Below are 21,626 nucleotides of genomic sequence, written 5' to 3' on the forward strand. Positions count from 1 at the left end.
GGAAAAGCCAGGAACATGCCTCTCCTAGCCTGTTGGGCCATTTGGATTGCTAGAAACCACTCCATTTTCAATCTCAAGGACCCTCACTGGCCTTCCATTCTACTTCATACTATCGCTGATTATGATCTCCTTCCCGAGGATGACATCATAGCCCCTCCGCGCACCATCATACCTGAAATCATAGACAAATCCAAACCATGGGCTTATTTTGATGGTTCTGCTCAGGAAGCAGGATGTGGTGGGGGAGCCATACTTTTCCTGAATGATTCACACAGGTTTAAAATTCAAATAAACCTGGGCAGGGGTACTAACAACTTTGTTGAACTCTGTACAACAAAACATCTCATATACTTTGCATTAGAACATCATTGCAGACATCTTCAATTGTTTGGTGATTCAAAAATTGTGTGTAATTGGCTCAACAATGCATCACACTGCAATGCATATACTTTGAGGCATATACTAGGAGAAGCTCGTAGATTGATAGCCACTTTTGACTCCTTTGTCTGTCGACATATTTACAGGGAACAAAACTCGGAGGCTGATCAACTTTCAAAAGAGGCAGCGCATCTACAGGGCAATGACTGGTTGATTCAGGAGGAAATTGATGGTACTTACCATCAATATTACCACAGACCTTTTGTAGAACATGGACAAATTGGGCTATAAGCCCAATATTTTGTTGATCTCATTGTATAAATTATGTTTTTTTCATATCTATTTTAACGGCTGTATATACAACAGTGTTGGTTTCAGTAAATAATATATCTCTCTCTGCGCAGATATGATACAATTTTGAACCTTTTTCCCTCTTTTTGTTGAGGGAAGTGTTGATACATTATGGTTGATTACAGACTCCCTGCGTGGAGTAACAACGATTAGCAGTTAAGCTTTTTTCAGAATCTAGACAGTTTCATGTATCTTGATAGGAAAACATGCCTCCATATGCATATGCCTCGGCATCTACAAAATGTAATTTCTTATAAATTAATAGAAATTACGACTTTTTCCATGGGAAAAAGTGTATCTATTGTGAAACATATGAGAAAGTAAAATAAAGTTCTCTAAACATAAACATGAAATAAAAGAAGCATGGAAATGCATTAGTCCTTAGAGGAAGTAGGAGGGGTGGGATCCTATGTTCTTCGGTATTTTGGAGAGTGTCTCCCATATTGAAGATTCCTTTCAATGTGAGTTAGTTGATCATCCAAGCTGACCAGATAAGAGAATTGTTTTTTTTTTTTTTAATCTAATGGATGTCATTAAGACAAGTTATGATTTTATTATAATCATCCTTTTTTTATTTCATGATCTTGCCTAACATTATTTTTGTTTCCCAATTTAGAGTGATAGAGTGGAAATACTAGTTCCTACGACCTTTAGTATGGTATGGATCCAGGACCCAATCAATTTTCTTTCCTAAATTTCTATTTTAGAATGGATATTTTGGTCATTTGTAGGCTAGAATTCAAGTTAGAAAATTCCATCCTAGATTTGAGTGGTGACTAAAAGGTAAATTTCGATTATAGGTTGGTCTTGGGTGATCTGTAAATGAAAAAAAATAATCGTCCTCTAACACTTTGCAAGCCTAATAACTTGGGTATTTAAATGTAAAATTAGTTTCACTACCTCTTCAAAGATGAGTGGTTAAGTTTACACATGAACTTAAAAGTGAAACAAATTCATATTCAACTCAAGATGGTAATCATGCAAAGAAGAATAAAGCAAGTGATAACGAAGTTCACCCCTCATAGGCTACGTCTCCAGGCCCTGCTGCAACGGCTATGCCACTTTATTGATTTCAACAAGGAAAATTTTAAGGATGGAAGTTTATATGAAAATTTAGCAACCTTGGTGAATCTTAGTAGTCCCTAATATCCAATTTTTAAAATGGTTTTTGATAATTTTGTAAAAATGTTTATATTTCTAATTATTTTATATTTTATACTATAAAATTGTTGAAAATAACAACAAGAAATGCTAAAAATAGCATTGCTATAGATAGCTTTTCGGGATACATTCCAATTTTAATTAGTCCCTAAATTAAAATTCGAATTTGATCTCAACAGTTGTTTGTAAAATAATTAATTAATTCATCTTGAGTTAATTAGTTGGTGAAAATCAAACATGAAGTCTTTGTGAAGACATGCAACAGTTATCCCTTTGATTCAGGAAGTTATCCCTTAATTAAGGAGATAAGGATGAGTTGTAATTAGTTAGCTCAGTTAACTGAGTTAAGTCAAGTTGAATTAGTTACAAATAGTTTGTGGAACTAATTGTGAGTTCAATCAGTTAATGCATGTAGCATGCAACTAGTGTTCTCTAGATAACTGAATATTCTCTCATAAATAACTCATGCATGTCAGTTTAGACAAAGACCCAGTTAAGATTAAAGGAAGAGAATTTGTACTATCAGTTGCAGGAATATTACCATGTGAATATCTCTTGCATGCAGAAGGAATTCATTCCTTGAGGATTGCGCAGTTACTATAGTGGTCAGAGTAGTGTGTGAGGTGAGAATCACATAGGTGGTAGCTGGAGGACCCAAGAGAAATTGCGCAAGGAAATAGGAGGCTTGGAAGACTGAAGGAAGGCATATGTGTTGTCTATTCTGTCTATAAGAAGTAGTGAGGGACTGTACTGAGAGCTAGATAGCTTGTGAGCTAAAGCTTTGTGTAATCCTGAGATATCTCCACTTGTATGATAACACAGAGGTTGGGGTTTTTAGCTGAGGATTTCCCCAGAGTATTCTTCTGTGTTCATGTGTGATTGATTTCTTCTTCATCTGTTATATGTGTTCTACTTGATCTTTCTCAAATCGATTAAGCTTCCGCAAGTTTTATTGTAGAAGTAGATTAAGTATTTTTCTTTAGTTACATTGCATAATCATGTTAATATACAGTGAGAATTTCTACATGGTATCAAAGCGAAGGTGATCAAAGAAAAGAACAGTATACACAGAAGGGAGAAGTTCAAAGTTTGAAGTTCTTGATTGTAGAAATCGAATTCTTATCACATCTCAAAGTTCACCAATGGCGTTCATTGGTTTGAGACTCAAGTATGCCCTATATGGCAACTTGAATTATATAGCCTAGAAGGATCACATGGAAGCGGTATTAGATGAAAACATTTTGAAGGACTTCATTGATCAATAAGTCCCCAAGCCAGCAGCAGCTAATGCCCAATAATTGGTGGAATGGAAGAAGTGTGTGGCTAGAGCGAGGAGGATTCCTTTGGAGGGAGTTCGAGATGATATTATCTCGAGTCTCCATGGGAAGGAGACACCATTTTCAATGTGGAAGACATTGAAGGATCTATATAAGAACAACAATGATTAGAGGAAGTTGGGGCTGAAAGACAAGCTTCAGAAAATCAAGTGTGAAAAGGGTGACATGAACTCTACATATCTGAACAAGCTCACCATCTGCAGGGATGAGCTTAGAAGTGTAGGAATCATGACAGTCGATGATGACATTGTGGGTATTGCTCTCCTCGGTCTTCTTAAGAGCTGGCATAGCTACCAAGAATCAATGAATGGAAGAGAGAAACTTCCATATTGGGAATGACTGTGGTCGGATCTGATGCAGGAGGAGATCAGGAGAAGCACCATAGATGGTTCTTCATCAAAGCATGATGATGAAAAAAATATAGCCTTAGCAAGTAAGGTGAGGAAAGGGAAAGGGAAGGCTTCCCATAACAAATCGAGTTCTTCCCATGGTGGGAAGAAGATTGACCAATCTAAAGTTCAATGCTTTAACTGTCAAGAGGTGGGCCACTATGCAACAAATTGTCCATAGAAGATCCAAGAAGGGATCCTCGAAAGGATTAGATGGTGAGGCACTGGCCTCACAGTTCAAATTGGATTTTACCCTCATTGCATGCATGGTTTCATCGATGGTGGGTCGTGTTTGGTACCTAGACAGTGGAGCCTCATTCCACATGACCGACGACAAGAGTTTATTCAGTACCTTGGAGGAGAAGGACCTCTAGATGCGCATAGAGATGGGCGATGATGGAAAGTACCATGTTTCATGTGAAGGCACAATTGTGTTTCAGAGGGAGCATGGAGCTCCTCTCACCCTGACTGATGTAAAGTATGTGGCTGGATTGAAGAAGAACCTGGTATCCGTCACAATGTTGGAAGACAAAGGCTATGATGTAGTATTCAGTAAAGGAAAGGCGTTCCTGAGACACATCGCCATGGGTCAGACCAAGGGGATTGGGATTTGAGTAAAGAATCTTAACAAGCTGGAGGTAGATGACTGTGCTGCATTGAGTTCCAAAGCAGAGTTGGTGCAAATCCAAGATATTGGCGAGCTATAGCATAGAAGATTTTGCCACTTGCACCATGGGGCCTTGAAGATCATGTAGCAGATTTCTACCAGACTTCCCAAGGGTAAAATTGAGCAAGTGGACACATGTAAAGGTTCTACCTTGGGTAAGTATGTAAAATCTTCCTTTCATGACTGAGATAGTCGAGCTGAAGCAATCTTGGAGCAAGTTCATACAAATGTGTGTGGACCATTCTCATCAACCTCCACCGCTAAACAAAGGTAGTACATTATTTTCATTCATGATTTTTATCGTAGATTCTGGATCTATTTCATGCAGAAGAAGGATCAAGCCTTCTCAAGGTTTTGAGTTCAAAGCCTTGGTTGAGAAATAATCAGGAAATAAGACCAGGGCCTTCCGAAGCGACAGTGATGGAGAGTATGTCTCTTAAGAGTTTAAAGACTTCTGTGCAACAGAAGGAATTGAACGGGAGTTGACAACAACCCATAACCCACAGAAGAATGGGGTGGCCGAAAGGAAGAACAGAATGTTTGTGGGAGCAACTCGGGCAATGCTACATGACCAAGGCCCACCACTTCATTTGTGGGCTGAGGCATGCAATACAACGGTATACTTGCAGACTAGAAGCCCACATCGCATACTTGGGATGAAGACACCAGAGGAGGCCTTCTCCAGGAAGAGACTAGATGTGAGTCATTTGAGGATCTTTGGCTCATCGGTATTTTTCCATGTGACCAAAGATGCCCGAAAGAAGCTAGAATCAACAACAAAGTTGGGGATACTTGTGGGGTACACTGATACTCCCCACAACTATCGGGTGTATTTGCCTACCAGTCAGAGGACAGTGGTTCGCAGAGATCTTAAGTTCGATGAGTTGAAGGACATGCAAGTTTCCATTTAGAGGGAGCTCAAGTTGCATGCAGAGGAGGAACTTTTGGTTCCTAAGGAGGAGGAGCCTCAAATTGATGTGGAGCAGCCACATGCAGAGGATCAAAGAGTGGAGACATCCACTCATGCAGAGTCTTCCAGAGATGGGAAGAAACGCTCAAGGGAAGCTCACAGATTTTTGATGGATGCAAGAGAGAATGTGGGAGAGCCATCTTCTCAGTGCAGACAGAGGAGGTCACCTGAGAGGTACACTGGTTACATGGCCCTTGTTGGGGAATGTATAGAGACCGAACCATCCTCCTTCGAGGATGAAGTGCAGCAACCAGTTTGGGTTGATGCTATGGTGGAGGAGTATGACTCCATAGTTTGGAACAGTGTTTGGATGTTGTTCCAAGACCAGAGAACAAGTTAGTGGTGAGTTCCCGTTGGATTTAGAAAGTAAAGCAAACAACTGATGGTAGTGTGGAGAAACATAAGGCAAGGTTGTTGCCTATGGTTTCTCACAGGTCGAGGGGATCAACTATGATGATACTTTTTCTCCAGTAGAAAGATACTCATCTATCAGATCGATGTTCGCACTATCAGCACAAATGGGTTGGAAGATCCATCAGATGGATGTGAAGACTGCATTCCTCAATGGAAATATTGAGGAAGAGGTGTACATAGAACAACCAGAAGGACTTGAGACCTTCGATCGTGAGTTGCATGTGTGCCGACTCAAGAGAGCTTTGTACGGGCTGAAGCAAGCACTTTTGCACTTGGTACACCAAGATCGAAAGCTATTTCACTGGGTTGGGCTTCACAAAGACTGAAGCAGATGCGAACCTGTACCACATCATGATAATAGGTAAGCAGTTGATCATTGTTCTTTATGTCGATGATCTGATATTGACAGGTGATGATCAGTTGATCATGTATTGCAAGGAGGACCTTGCAAGAGAGTTTGATATGAAAGACTTGGGTCTCATGCACTACTTTCTAGGCATGGAAGTGTGGCAGAAGGATGGGGAAGTGTTTGTGTCTCAAGGCAAGTATGCCAATTAGATACTCAGGAGATTCCACATGGAGAAGTGCAAGCCCATGCAGACTCCTCTAGCAGGTAATTGGAGGAAGGAGGATGCTACATCAGGTGAGGTAGTAGTTGCTACTATGTATTGGCAACTTGTGGGTTCAATGATGTATTTAGTGAACACATGACTAGATTTGTGATTTGCAGTGAACTAGCTAAGTCAAGCTATGGTTCAGCCTACCAAACTGTTTTGGAAGGCAGCTAAGCATGTGCTAAGATACCTCAGAGGCACATCTCAGTATGGATTATGGTACAGGCAGACAGAGCGAGTGAAGCTTTAGGGCTTCACAGATGCAGATTTGGCAGGGAGTCCATCAGATCGGAAGAGCACTTTAGGAGGAATTTTTAACCTTGTTTCAACTGCAGTTTCTTGGTATAGCAGGAAACAGAGGTCAGTTGCACTTAGCTCAGCAGAGGCTGAATACATGGCTGCAAGCTAGGAAACATGTGAGGCCATTTGGATGTGGAAAATTCTAGTTGGGTTGTTTGATCAGAGGATTGATCCAACTGTGATATATTGTGATAATCAAAGTTGTATCAAACTCTCTGAGAATCTAGTATTTCATGACAGGTCCAAGCACATTGATATCCAATATCATCATCTTCGAGACTGTGTTGTGAAGAGGATCATGTTGTTGCAATATGTTTCGACCGAGGAGCAGGATGCATACATTTTGACTAAGGCATTTTCAAAATGCAAATTGGAGTTCCACAGAGACAGGATCAGGGTGACACATAATCCCTTTCTTTTTGGGAGGGAGTGTTGAAAATAACAACAAGAAATGCTAAAAATAGCATTGCTATAGATGGCATTTCGGAATACATTCCAATTTTAATTAGTCCCTAAATTAAAATTGAGAATTAAAATTCGAATTTGATCTTAGCAGCTGTTTGTAAATTAATTTTTTAAGTCATCTTCAGTTAATTAGTTGGCCAAAATCAAACATGGAGTCTTCGTGAAGACATGTAACAGTTATCCCTTTGATTGAGGAAGTTATCCCTTAATTAAGGAGATAAGGATGAGTTGTAATTAATTAGCTCAGTTAACTGAGTTAAGTCAAGTTAAATTAGTTCCAAACAGTTTTTGGAACTAATTGTGAGTTTAGTCAGTTAATGCATGCATGCATGCAACTAGTGTTCTCCAGATAACTGAATATTCTCCCATAAATAACTCATGCATGTTAGTTCAGACAAAGACCCAGCTGAGATTAAAGGAAGGAACAATGTACTATCAGTTGTAGGAATATTCCCATATGAATATCTCTTGCATGCAGAAGGAATTCATTCCTTGAGGATTGCGCAATTACTATAGAGGTCAGAGCAGTGTGTGAGGTGAGAATCACACAGGTGGTAGCTAGAGGACCCAGGAGAAACTAAACAAGGAAATAGGAGGCTTGGAGGACTGAAGGAAGGCATATGTGTTTTCTATTCTGTCTATGAGAAGCACTGAGGGACTGTACTGAGAGCTGGATAGCATGTGAGCTAAAGCTTTGTGTAATCTTGAGATATTTCCACTTGTATGATAATACAGAGATCGGGGATTTTAGCTGAGGCTTTCCCCAAAGTATTCTTCTGCGTTCATGTGTGATAGATTTCTTCTTCATCTGTTTTATGTGTTCTACTTGATCTTGCTCAAATCGATTAAGCTTCCGCAAGTTTGATTATAGAAGTAGATTAAGTATTTTTCTTTAGTTACATTGCATAATCAGGTTAATCTATAGTGAGAATTTCAACAAAAATTTGGGCAAATTCATTTTTAGAAAAATGGAAATTGGCCAATCTTTCTTTAGAAAAAGAATGGAATACTAGCCCACCTGCGAATATTAGCCCCTAAAATTTTCCCTGGATTTCAATAGAAAATGAGCACATTACAAATTGTTGACTCTAGAGTGGCATCATTTCTCCTATAAAGAAATATTTTTCTACAAAGAATTCTCAATATGAATCCCTAGAGCAAGTCATGATTATGTCAAAAGAAAAAGGACTCTCTCATAATAGGTCCTTGTAATCCACTTGAAATAAAAAAGCATAAACATACAACTACTTTACAATGAAGTTTTGAAAATGGTTTTTCTCATAAGAAAATTGAGAAAAGGTTGAAAATAACTGCTCTATTGAAGTAACAATTGTTGTAGATTTAATTGAAAGAATGGAAACTCTCTAACTAGGCTCTTTCCATGCTCAAATATGCCTTTGCCTGACCTCAAAACTCTCTTTGTCTTTAGCACTAAAGACTTGAATTTGCAATAATTCCATCATATAGTGCTCAAAGCATAACTCTAAGGTTGCCATTGAGTTCGGGACATTAAAAAACCCCTATCTAGGCTCTTCTTGAGATTAAAAAGCTAAAAAGTTGAGCAAGATATGTTTCTTGGAACCAAACTCTATTATATGTCCTGCAAATTGGCAAAACCTGCTATTTGAGCACAATTTTCCACCTCTACACAGTTCTCTGAGGGACAATTTTGCTTGGGACCGACAAGATTATCGTCGCAAAAGGGGCAAATTGTTGCCTCATTAAAATGCACCATAAGGCCTTAGCGCCGAAACTTTTGCCCTGAAGGGAGGTCATGTGGGAACATATGGCCTAGAGCCAGGGCTAATGGCCAGCCCCCCATTGGCTAAGTCTTTGCTTTGTTAGTCGTTGGTCATGTGGAATTCATATGGTCGGGGACTAGGGGGAACCGCATGCCCTTGACAGCTTAGCCCTCGCCTGTGGTCACAACTTTCGTGGATAAAACCACTGGATATGGCTTATCTGCTTGCATCCTCAACTGTGGCTCCTTCACTTGGTCACGTGGGCTCCCATAAGCCTAGGGCCAGAACTAATGGCCCAATGCAACTCCCCTTCACTCGTGTCGTTGGTCACATTCAATACATGTGGTTTGGGGCTGGGGTGAAGTCCCCGTGCTCTCCGCCGATAACACCTCCACTGTTCACCACCCAGTCATGTGGTGTGAAATGTGACCAGGGCTAGGGCCATGTGCCCCGACCCTCTACCCAAACAACTGGTCATATGACTTTAGGTTTAACTAGGCCACCTATATATAACAAGTAACATCATTAGCACACTACTAGGACAAATGGTTTGATGGGATGAGGTCAGGGGTTTGAATGTTGCCAAGGTTTGTTGGCTAGCTTGTAAACAATTTGACCAATTTTTGAGGGCCACATGGCACCCTCTCATTAGGCCACCTCAACAAATGACCACCAATCATATGTCGTGATCCAAACCTGTACGGTGTTTCCATGTCCTCCTATCTATTGTATGCTAAGTCAACATGACATCAACTGTACGGTCTACCCTATCAGCAGCCCAGTCAACCCTTTTGTTTGACTTTTTAGTTGTTTGGCTAAAACTTCAGAATGCGATAACTTGAGCATACGACGTCGAATTGAGGTGATTCAAGCATCACTGGAATCATGACTACGAGCATTATGATCTAGCGTTGTTTTCAGGATATTCTATGGCACTTTTATTTTTGAACCTATTTTTTATCTCTGGATAATTGTGTTTGAGCTCTTGGTTGGCCTATGGAACCTCGATCACTAGAATCATTCCTCGAATGTATTCTTTGCCTCAACATGGAGCTATGTAAGGGATAGAACCTAGCAAGAGAAGGTTCAGGATATGAGTGCAAGTCGGGGGAATCAAAGCCAAAGGGAGGAAAATGCAAAGCTAGCAAAATGTAAAGCTTTAGGGGTGGAAAGGACAAGGAAAATTAGAGTCGGGTGAGTTGTAACGATAAAAAAGTGACCGCATTAGGAAATAGGGGAGTTTCCTAGGCTTGAAGGGGTGACGAAAGAAGTTGTTCTAAGCCGAGCGACTGCTAGGGATCTCTACCTTGATGAATAAAACCATATTCTTGGAAACAAATATCATATTTTCATGGTTGTAGAAATAATGGTTTCCTCTCCACCAAGAGTTAAAATTGGAAGAGATTCTTCTCCATCAAGTGTTGGAGGAAGGAGTGCTCCTCTGGCATCATCAAGAATCGGAGTTGGAAGGAATCCTTCTCCATCAAGGATTGTTGGAAGGCTAAATGACAGGAATGTAGAGCAGGATAGGGGGTGGGAAAGGCCTTGGGGTGGGAAAGGTGATGGAGATCACCTCAGGCAACTTGATGCTGCTACTGTGTAGTATATGGTTCAACTAATGGATATGATTTGAGGCATCAATTAATGCATGGTGCTCTAATTGATGCCTATGGAAATTACAAGGTCCAAAGATCCTCATGTGGACTACTTTCACATGTACATCCACCTCAGGAAATCGATATAATAAGCAGTAGAATGGTGTCTAGAAACTAGCGAAATTCAGAGGAAGAAGGATACTTGTGGGAGGATATGAGACCAATATTGGAGAATCATGGTAGAGGAAGTGATAACTCAAGGAAAGATAATTATTTTTTAGGTGACCTAAAGAAGTCAGGCATAGAGATAGAGAAAATAATGGGTCTGTAACCTACTCTTCCTAATAGTGATTAGCATATGCATGGACCCTTGTCTCATATGGATAGACCTATGATGAGTTAGAAGGAGAGATGACCTCCTAGAAGGGTAGCCTTCTTTTCTCCTTGTTGTCTTTTTTTATCTAATTAGTTTGATGACAAATTATTCCCAATTCCTTTTTTCGTTCTTGCTTTTTTAGTGATTTCCTTAGCATGTAAATATGAAGGATGTTTGGCAGAATGATGTTTTTCTTAATGTAGGAATCTGAAGAGCACCAACCATCTTCTCTTCTGCAATCAAGTATTTTGTCTTAAAATATCATAGATACTTCCACTGAGACATCGTCTTTGCTGCAAAGTAGTCAAGTTGCATTAGGACATAAACGTGTAATGGTTCGGCCTCCTCACCTGAAACATCAAAATCATAACACAAATTCACAATCAAGGTTGAGAACACTTCAATTTTATGTTCCTGGCCACAACAATTCCAGTTCTGGCTTAGCATATTCATTCAATTTAACTCATTTTGTTGGTCACCCTGTGGCTTCAGCGAATGACTCTAGGTTAATAGGTACACAAATACCATTAGGAATGTTACCAAAATCTCCAGCAAATTCTGGATCTTCCCTTGGCTCTGATCCATGCCATGGATTTTTTATAGCCATCTACCACATAAGCTTCATTTAGATCCCCTGATGAGGGCAATAGTGTCCACTTGAAATGTTGGGACATTTCTACATTCTAACACAATTCATATGCATAGCGTATAACACAATTATGGATAGCAGCGAAAATCTACGTACTAAAATCATGCTACTTTGTCACTGGATTTGATTGGCAAATCCTCATACAATGTGTATGACAAGTCACATAGGCTTGGAAGGGCAATGTTTGATGATTCCCCTAAGTCCTCATTTGGGTTTGAGAAGGATGGTGGGATGCCTACACAACATACAGTATGTTCAGGTTTTTTTTATCTAAATGTTTCGGATGAATCTTTATTTGACACTTAACATTTCAAATGATCTTCATGACCAAATGCCAATGTAAAAGAACTAAGCTGCAACCGCTGCAGAGGCAAATATCCCTAGTTAAGGTGGGATTATAACTTTTATAAAGGTTGCAACCATGCTGGTTACACGCTCTAGCTATTGGATTTTAAAGAATGATGATTTTTTTTTTTTTTCAGTTCCTGGAAAAGCATTCCAAAGTGTATCAATTTTTGGATCTATGTAAGCTCAATTTGGATCTTAAAGAATGTGGCTTTTTGTTTTTTTCAGTGGCTGGAAAAGCATTCCGAAGTGTATCAATTTTTGGATCTATGTAAGCTCAATTTTGTATTATTTCTACATTCATTAATCTAAGTTTTGTTAAAGGATTCACTTCAGTTTTTTTAAGTTTCTACCAATAGTCCAAAGATAATTCTACCATAAATACAAGAAATGTGGTTGGTTTGCCCAAATATCTTGGTTTTAATGCCAAAGACAATGTTGAATCTTGGTTTAAAATTTAAATGCTAAAGGAAATGCAATGTGAAGATATCTAATAAGGAAATTGGGTTGACAATGAAAAGATAAATCTGGAATAAGCATCATACAGAATTAATGCAAATATTTTGGTTTAAATGTTAAAGACAATGTAATGTTAAGGGCTTTGTGTCTATATATAATCTAATAAGGAAACTTAATTGATAATGAAAACAATATATATAGAATGACCAGCATGCATAGACAACAATGGTGCTTTTCATCATAAGGAATCCAATAAAAATTCTAGAATTAGTGCTTTGCATCGTGAGGAACCGGTAGAAATTCTAGGCTACAGTTATATGGACAGAGTCCAGACGGAAAGACTCACCAGCTGTCTTTGACTATGTAATTACCAGTGCTTTATATAGCTGGGGCTATCTAATTACCACTGTTAGTTTGACTTTCCTGAAACTCAACAAAAGTTTGGAAACCCAATTATATTAGATATAATATATTCAAATTCTTTCAAAACAATGAGAGACATTAAATTTGGCAAGGTTTCGATTTTTTTCAAGTGGTATACTTATTGGCAAGGTTTCTAGTTTTTTTAAGTAGACATTCAAAAGATTTCAAGGGAGCTTTGAACTTTTCTTTGAGTTTCTAAATTGAAGGGGGAAGGACCAGCATCGTAAGTAATCCAATAGAAATTCTAGATCACTGTTATATGGACAGAATCCAGATAGAAAGGCTCACCGTCTTTGACTATGTAATTAGTCGCTCTTTATATAGTTGAGGCTATCTAATTACCACTGTAGTTTGACAGTCCATCTCTGTGTGTGTGAAAGGATACATTAAATTTTCTCTCAAGACAGCAATCCCCATTTCCTTTTGTTACAATATATAGCATTGACATTATCCTCTGAAGTTGGAGTAGGGAAAGTTTCTCCACCTAATTTGTTATGTCCTTTTCTGGAATCTCAAGAGTCAAGCATGTGTTGTTTTAACAATTCCTTACAAAATAATAAATGGCAACCTCTGGTTTCTCTCTTTGTAAATTTTTTCATTCTGTAGTCTATGTTTGATCATTGTTTGTTCATTCTCCGTTGGTATTTGAAATGTTCTTGATAATGTATCTGAGGCTTCCCAAGACAATAATTCCTCCATGGTTTTTACGCTGTAAGGCATTTCCCTTTGAAATCAACTTTCCTCTTGGGTTACGTGTACATTTCTGAGCCTTTGATTTAAGTGTTAGACGATGAAAATAATCTCATCCATCCAATTGATTAGACGGGTATACGATGAGACCCCGCAGATAGACGGTTGCCCTCGCTCGATGCTATGCTACTTGCAGGTGCACTTGCCCTCACTCGGCGATACTATATTCCAGGACCCTGGATCTGTGGAAATCGGCTTCAGGAGGTAGAAGGAAAAGAATCAAGATGCCGAGGGGAACTCTGAGCAATGCCGAGGGGCTGCAAAACACTGCCAAGGGGCTGCAAAACACTGATTTCCTCTGTAATATATTATCATCCGAGCCGATCTCTTGCGTTTTAGGCGATCTGATAAATCTTTGGATTCGAATATTGCTAATGAGACAGCTGAATTATGTGTTCTGGTGTATGTTCAGTTGGATCTTTGATTTAATTTTTCTCTAATGTGGCTGTGGTTGCATGTAACATGGATCCCTATGTCATTATCCAGTGCCGAACTCAGCAACATAAGAGCAGCATTGCGTCCGGTGAGTATGCATATTCATATGGTTTTAGCCGTTGATTGAGAATAGATATTATTGAGAACATGGATGACTATACTCCGCCTGCAACCCTTCATAATGATCTTTAGTGGAAATCTCTATTTCAGGGGAGCCAATTTTGGGGTCGGCTGGGCAGAAGGTAAATCGAATTTTTCCATGTCAAATCCCGCCTGGAAAACCTTTAGTACTCATTTTGATTATCAATCACCTTCCACGAAGGAGAGCCTTAGGGAATCCTACATAGTAAGCCATAAACCAACATTTTTACATAGAACTTGGGGAGTTTGCAATTCTCAATGTGGATTTAGTTTTTCATTTATGTTTTTCAGGCCAAGTTTTATCCGAGTATCTTTTCTCAACTTCCTCTGTTCAGGTAAGAGGCTACATCACATCCTGTGATTTTATGCTCCGTAATTTCTTTTATTTTAATGGTTTGTTTGCAGCGTTCAAACACTTGATTTAGACTTTCTGTTTTTTAACCTATTTTGAATGGTTTGTAAATATCTTTTATGATCTTCACTTATATTTTAATGATCCGATTCCTTTTTCAATGCAGTGGCTATTGACGGGTTTTGACTTTGGCTTTGGTTTTTCATATCAGATACTATATCAGGTATTCCAGTGATCTCAGTGATCTCAGACCTTCAAGATTCAGGGTTTCCAGTTTGACACGCGCATTTTTGTTGAGAAAATTAAGATGTTCAAGATTTTAAAACATCTTGTAGGCACCTGATAATGATCATTCCTTCGATTTGCACTTGACTCTAGCTAACCTAGAGCATTAGCTGCGATGAAATGTTTTATTGAACAAAGAAAATCCTTTCTGATGGACCATTGCAGAATAACTTGATTGGTTAGGTTCTCAACGTTATACCTCATTGCTTTTTTGACCTTAGGATACCAATCCATGTCATCATATCTGAAGTAATATACCATTCTAATCTGTGTAGGACTTTATCAAAATCAATCTTGAGGAGCAGATCTTCTTGATGAATTTCTCCAGCCCACTAGATAGTTTTCAAGCTTAATTTTTTATTGGTTAATGCCTCTGCAGAAGTCTTCAATGCCCTTTGTTGAATCCAAACTTTCTTGGGTGTGTTGAGAATGCTTTGGGCATACGAGAATGGCTGGAATCTAATGGTCACCAGTAGAACTGAGTTCCCTCTGCGAACCTGAATTTTGTTTTTGCATTCCTGGAAGCATTAACCTGCTCGCATACCCCACCGTGCCAATACCAAAATCCAAACAAGATTTAGTTTTTCATTTATGTTTTTCAGGCCAAGTTTTATCCGAGTATCTTTTCTCAACTTCCTCTATTCAGGTAAGAGGTTACATCACATCCTGTGATTTTATGCTCTGTAATTTCCTTTCTTTTAATGGTTTGTTTGCAGCGTTCAAACACTTGATTTAGACTTTATATTTTTTAACCTCTTTTGAATGGTTTGTAAATATCTTTTAATGATCTTCACTTATATTTTAGTGATCTGATTCCTTTTTCAATGCAGTGGCTATTGACGGTTTTGACTTTCGCTTTGGTTTTTCATATCAGATACTATATCAGGTATTCCAGTGATCTCATCATATCTGAAGTAATATACCATTCTAATCTGTGTAGGACTTTATCAAAATCAATCTTGAGGAGCAGATCTTCTTGATGAATTTCTCCAGCCCACTAGATAGTTTTCAAGCTTAATTTTTTTGTGGTTAATGCCTCTGCAGGAGTCTTCAATGCCCTTTGCTGAATCCAAACTTTCTTGGGTGTGTTGAGAATGCTTTGGGCATACGAGAATGGCTGGAATCTAATGGTCACCAGTAGAACTGAGTTCCCTCTGCGAACCTGAATTTTGTTTTTGCATTCCCGGAAGCATTAGCCTGCTCGCATACCCCACCCTGCCAATACCAAAATCCAAACAGGATTTAGTTTTTCATTTATGTTTTTCAGGCCAAGTTTTATCCGAGTATCTTTTCTCAGCTTCCTCTGTTCAGGTAAGAGGCTACATCACATCCTGTGATTTTATGCTCCGTAATTTCCTTTCTTTTAATGGTTTGTTTGCAGCGTTCAAACACTTGATTTAGACTTTCTGTTTTTTAACCTCTTTTGAATGGTTTGTAAATATATTTTAATGATCTTCACTTATCTTTTAATGATCTGATTCCTTTTTCAATGCAGTGGCTATTGACGGTTTTGACTTTGGCTTTGGTTTTTCATATCAGATACTATATCAGGTATTCCAGTGATCTCAGACCTTCAAGATTCAGGGTTTCCAGTTTGACACGCGCATTTTTGTTGAGAAAATTAAGATGTTCAAGATATGAAAGATCTGTCAATGTGTTTAATTCTAAGCAAAATTCCATGCATAGTTTTTCCAGTGATCTCAGGCCTTCAGGATTCACGGTTTCCTGCTTGATGCACCCATTTATGTTGAGATATTTTAGATGTTCAAGATTTGAAATGTCTGTCATTGTCTTTAATTCTAAGCAAGATTCTGGATTTGTGTTGATTTATATGTGCAGTGGCAATGTCTATCCGCTTGTGATTGCTGCACATCCATCAGAACCTAATCAGTTTGCCATTGGGTTGACTGGGCGTTGTCTCAACACCAGCTTGTAGAATTTCATCCATGTTCACATTGTCACCCTACAGCAGGGAAAACCAGAGAGAGCTGTTGAAAAGGAACATGAGAGTTTGCAAAGGCAAACAGGATGCAGGAAAAAAGAAGGGACACATGGATCAGTTTTATAAACATCGGGCATCTTCCAGAAAAATAAGTAAGATACTTCTGTCCTAGGAAGTTCACAGATTTATATTATGTAAGAACAAGAAACCAAAGACAAAGTTGCAAACTTATGATTTTCTTGGGTTAAAAGTTCATGTGTATAATCATTGGTGTGTATGCATTAGCAGCTTGTAGTTGAGATTTCTGATACGGATTTATTATATAGACAACAAGGCTCCATTTTTATATCACCCAGAAGACACAAAAGATATAGATCAGTAACAAAGGAGGCCAATTAAAAATCTCTGTAACCCAATTAATTGTGTAAAATGAAGAATTTAAAATCGTATCATAACTCCAATATATGGAAGATGTGAGGAAGCAGTTCGATCATAAAAAACAGAAAAAAATAAAGACTGAATACAATATCTTGCTACTAACTATTAACATCTATGGATAACATAACATCTAGAGTAAATAACATTCATACTGATCATAAAGACATGATACACAACTCCTTTACATTGAAGAAATAACAATGATTTGATTAAAAGAAAACAGCATTAGAAAAGTCCAGATTTTCATAAGCATATAGCAGTAGGTTACGGTTAGATTACTGTGAGATCATCCCCAAGGCATCTGAATGTCTCCCTCCTTAATAGTCTTTTTCTTCTTCTTGTTTTCACTTTTCGCTGTTTGACTCCTATGCTCAGTCACTGCAGCTAGATATGTTCAACAGAGGCATCCCAGGGCGATATATCAAATTTGACTTATCCTCCATAACAGGTATTAGGCTCAAAATATTCTGCAAAATAAAATCAGATTATATCTATTACAGCTTCAGGCAGAACCTTTTTGCGCTATTTTTGACACGTGGAACTACCTAAATCACGATTTCTTAATGCATTTGCTTCATTTGACACACTAGTGGATTGCAATTGACTGGTTCTGTTCAAGATATCATGTGGTATGACCCTACTTGCATTAACAACACAGGTGTTCGTGTCAAGATAGAAATAGCTATGTACAGTGAAACTGGTTCTATTATTAGTTTGTAAAGCTTAAGTGTGACCATGGCAACATTAGCCATCTTAGTTTTCTTGAAGTATCCATGAGTTGGTAAAAACTTGAATTATACCAGGTTCGTGGCAACAGGTTGAGGGATTCATCAGATGTTGCAACCTTGAAGCCCTGTGCCCTTACTCTTGTAGAAGGTAACCAATAACTCTACTCCCCCATCTGAACAAGTCAGGGGAGATAGCTAGAAATTTTGTCTTGCCTTTCTTTAAAATAAAAATGTTTTTATCTTGAGTATGCATATTCCTATGGTTTTAGCCGTGTATTGAGAACATATATTATTGAGAGCATCGCTGACTAGTCCCTGATAAATAGATCCCCAATCTCTGATAAAATTCTTCCGTTCGCATAATTTTTAAATTTGTTTATAGGTATCCAGGGTTCAAATGCTTTTCAAACAATGGAGAAAATGGTTACATCGTTTTAAGAAAGAGTTCATGGTGAGGTCTTAGTTATCACTGAGTGCCCCTGGATTATCCGTGGGAAGAAAAAATTACACAAATCTTTTCTATATGTAGGGGAAGTAGGGAGATTTCACAAATTTTTCCCCCAAAAATATATAGAGTTAAAAATTAATAGATCGGATCTCTGAAATTGCAGGTAAAGGTAGCAATCCCGAGTGGAATGAGCAATTTGTTTTCATTGTAGCCAACGGGGTTGCTGAACTCACCTTAAAAATAATGGACAATGATAGTGGAAACGCGGATGACTTCGTTGGGGAAGCAAGGTGCAGATGAGTCTCCAGCATTATGATCTCAGTCATTTTTCAGATGCTACAGTGTTTCATCGTTTTTCAATATTTCTATTTTATGATCATATATCTTTATATTTCTGATTGTGGTGCACAGCGTTCCCCTGGAGGGAGTATTCATGGAAGGAAGCCTACCCCCGACTTCCTACAATGTTGTCCTTCCAGACCAGAACTACTGTGGGGAGATAAAAGTTGGCCTCACATTCACTATTAAGGTAGATTCTATATATGCAGAGGCTCTTTATATCAGAAACATTTTTTTGCATGGTAATAGGATGGATTCATATTAGCTCTGGATATTGACCAATCACTATAAATTTCATTTTCAAATTTTGTTTTACAGATGTAAGAAGATAATCTCAATAAAAAGTTTAAACTTATTCCTTCTAGATCTTTTAAAGTTAAATATCTTTTTAGAATTTAATGGATTTAAGGATATAAAGGATCTATGGATATAAAGGATGTATTGTAGATTTTGAGAATATTCAAGATATATGAATAATAGAATTTGAAAATCTTAGGGAGCAATACAAAGTTTAAACTTTAAAGTTAAATACTTTTCTAGAATTTCATGGATCCATGAATATGGTAGGTTTTGAGTATATTCAAGATCCATGAATATTGTAGAATATGAGAATCTTAGAGAGATTACAAATAAGATTAAGGTGAAACAGGTCAAACAAATTGACCAGGCAGATTCTATCATATTCTCAAATTCTAAAATATTCCCAGAATTTATTATCAAATTAATTTAAATTCCATAACCCTAACATGTAATTGTGTTTTTTCATATAAATTCCCATCAAATTACTTCAATCCTATGAACTTAAATATGTTTTTTCATATTATGGTGATTGGAAATTGCAGGAAGAAGAAGATTGCTGTGAGGAAGCAGCAACGGAGGAGGTCGGAGGGTGGAAAGAAAGCTCCTACTGACCATTCCTTTCAATTGTTATGTTCAGTAGGTCACATAACATAGAAAACCTTCAAATAAATCGAATGTACTGTCGCATCAAACGCAAGAAATTCTGAAATAGTGTTTATTGGGAGTATATCATTTTGAAATAATGTTTATTGGGAATATATCTGCATCTTTCCTCGCCTATGACTCTCTTTTAGTGTCACATCTAACACATAAATTCTGAAATAGTGTATCCACATTGTCCCTGGACTATGACTCTTTTTGTGTGGTTTGATGTTTATCTTTTCTACCAATCATTGAAACTCTTCATGGAAACGTTGTGATTTCTCTAGAGACTATACAAAATGAATTTCCGCACTTTATGCCTTATGGCGTTTTCTTTGCAACATCTGGTGCAAATGCTAGTTTAATTATTTTGCAATTGTTATTTCCATAGCTTATAAAATTGCATAAATTTTGATGACAACCATATCAACTGACACAACAATCTAATTTAAATAGCTACTAAACTCTCATGAGCATCAATCTAAATCAAAACACTTTTTTTTTATGATACATTTTACATCTAAATTAAATAGCTACTAAACTCTCATGAGCATCAATCTAAATCAAAACACTTCTGATATGATACACTTTACATTAGCATTTCAGGAAATTAAAAAAATAATAAAAATAATCTAAATCAAAACACTTCTTTTATGATACATTTTACATTAACATTTCAGGAAATTAAAAAATAATAAAAATAATTAAAGTATGGTTTTATTTTCCGATAAAAATAATTAATATATAATTTAAAAATATATGCAATTTTCACTTTACGAGAATGATTCTTAATTTGTGAAAAATCATAATTCATTTCGCACATTTAATTCAAGAGGATGTCAGAATATATTATTTCCGAGATTAGCAGCACAGTTGTTTGTTTGGTATCTCATAGATTCCGAGCTTTAACCACCATCCAAATTTGGCGGAGCCTTGGGAAATGGTATCTGTGGAAACGAAACCCAACAAAGAGAATGCAAGCCTGCGAGGTCGTGAAAGGATGTAAGAAAAATAGTGTGCGTTGTCGTGATAATGGATGTCAAATTGATCTTGGGATTCCAGGGAATATGCGCATATTCACACCAAAAGCATATTTTCTATTTTTTTTTTTTTAAATAGTTATTTATTTATTTATTTTGGTTAAAAATGATTCGCTCAAATTTTATAAAATGAAATTGTTTTACCTTTCAGATCACCAAAAAATTATATGTAGATTATATAAAAATATCATAAATTTGAATATTTTTACAAAAATATCTCCAAATATTTTATAGATTTCATATTATGAATTAGTAAGAAAAATTTCTATGCTTCAAATTTTCTCTGATAATAGCATAAATGCATTGGAGTGAATTTATTCATTGGAGTGAACTTTTGAAAATGATAGTTTTTTTGGTTTTATACATATTTCAAAATAATTTTGAAAAATATTATAAATTATATTTAATTAATAATTTTTTTATTTTTTTTTATATTAATTTTAAGATTTTTGAATATAGTTGATAAAAAAGTTTTCTTTTTCTTTTGAAAACTTGAAGTAGGGAGATATATTCTAAATGATAAAAGGGGAAAAACAAAATGAGGGAGGAAGGTGGGACAACAAAAACCATTTTTTTTAGCACAAAGCAAGGAAAAGAAGGAAATCCATTAAGGTAAAAAAAAAACTTTTAAGGATTCTCTTATACAATTTCGCAAAAGATGGTTTACCATGATTTTAATGTTTGCAAGACCCCATTTTTTATCCTTGAAATGCCACCTAATGAATATATGTGAGAGTTAGCTTTTGAACCAAAAAATATCATGAAGGGCTAAGTAATGTAAATGAAGTACATAAAATTATTAATAAAAAATATATCACTATTTGCATAATAAGGGGGGCTAAAATGATGGAGGTTATGTAATGTCCCAAACATAAATTTACCACGCTAAACAAAGATATATACAAGGAAACACGAACCATAAATGAAACACCACAAATACATATCAAAACACCAGGAAAATAGAGTTGAGCAATTGATCCATTTTATTAATAATTATAAACCGAGTACATTAGTGGGTAGGAACAATGAAACCTGGGCTTGCTATGCAAGCTATGTAAACCCTAGGTGGTACAACTATGGTGCGGAAGAAATATTGGTTCAATATTGTTCTACACACTGCCCTCAATAATTTTGCTGCTAGTTGTTGAATG

At 37.2% G+C, this 21,626-nt stretch overlaps 1 protein-coding gene and 1 long non-coding RNA gene across 2 annotated transcripts; both read left to right on the forward strand.

Annotated features, from left to right (window-relative positions):
* The first annotated feature begins 13,609 nt into the window (after positions 1-13,609).
* Positions 13,610-19,513, forward strand: LOC149145827 (elicitor-responsive protein 3-like). The gene is made up of 5 exons (XM_089448117.1): positions 13,610-13,690; positions 13,848-13,908; positions 18,318-18,444; positions 18,566-18,683; positions 19,336-19,513. Exons 1-5 carry the CDS (start codon positions 13,610-13,612, stop codon positions 19,402-19,404), a joined length of 456 nt encoding a protein of 151 aa, XP_089304243.1. The 3' UTR covers positions 19,405-19,513.
* On the forward strand, positions 15,465-16,529 carry LOC149145828 (uncharacterized). Its single transcript, XR_016264415.1, has 3 exons — positions 15,465-15,909; positions 16,094-16,149; positions 16,438-16,529. It is a non-coding gene; the product is annotated as an uncharacterized LOC149145828 (long non-coding RNA).
* Positions 19,514-21,626: the final 2,113 nt, after the last annotated feature.

The sequence above is a fragment of the Pinus tabuliformis genome, chromosome X (genome assembly GCF_031772625.1).
Source record: "Pinus tabuliformis cultivar Carrire ecotype Pingquan chromosome X, CPIR1, whole genome shotgun sequence".
Lineage (NCBI taxonomy): Eukaryota > Viridiplantae > Streptophyta > Pinopsida > Pinales > Pinaceae > Pinus > Pinus tabuliformis.

What these genes read in the sequence shown, in the direction of transcription:
- LOC149145827 (XM_089448117.1), top strand. Translation starts at nt 13,610, where the DNA reads ATGCCGAGGGGAACTCTGAGCAATGCCGAGGGGCTGCAAAACACTGCC. An exon ending in TAAGAGCAGCATTGCGTCCG is followed by an intron (nt 13,909 to 18,317) that starts GTGAGTATGCAT and finishes CTGAAATTGCAG; the next exon opens with GTAAAGGTAGCAATCCCGAG. An exon ending in GACTTCGTTGGGGAAGCAAG is followed by an intron (nt 18,445 to 18,565) that starts GTGCAGATGAGT and finishes TGTGGTGCACAG; the next exon opens with CGTTCCCCTGGAGGGAGTAT.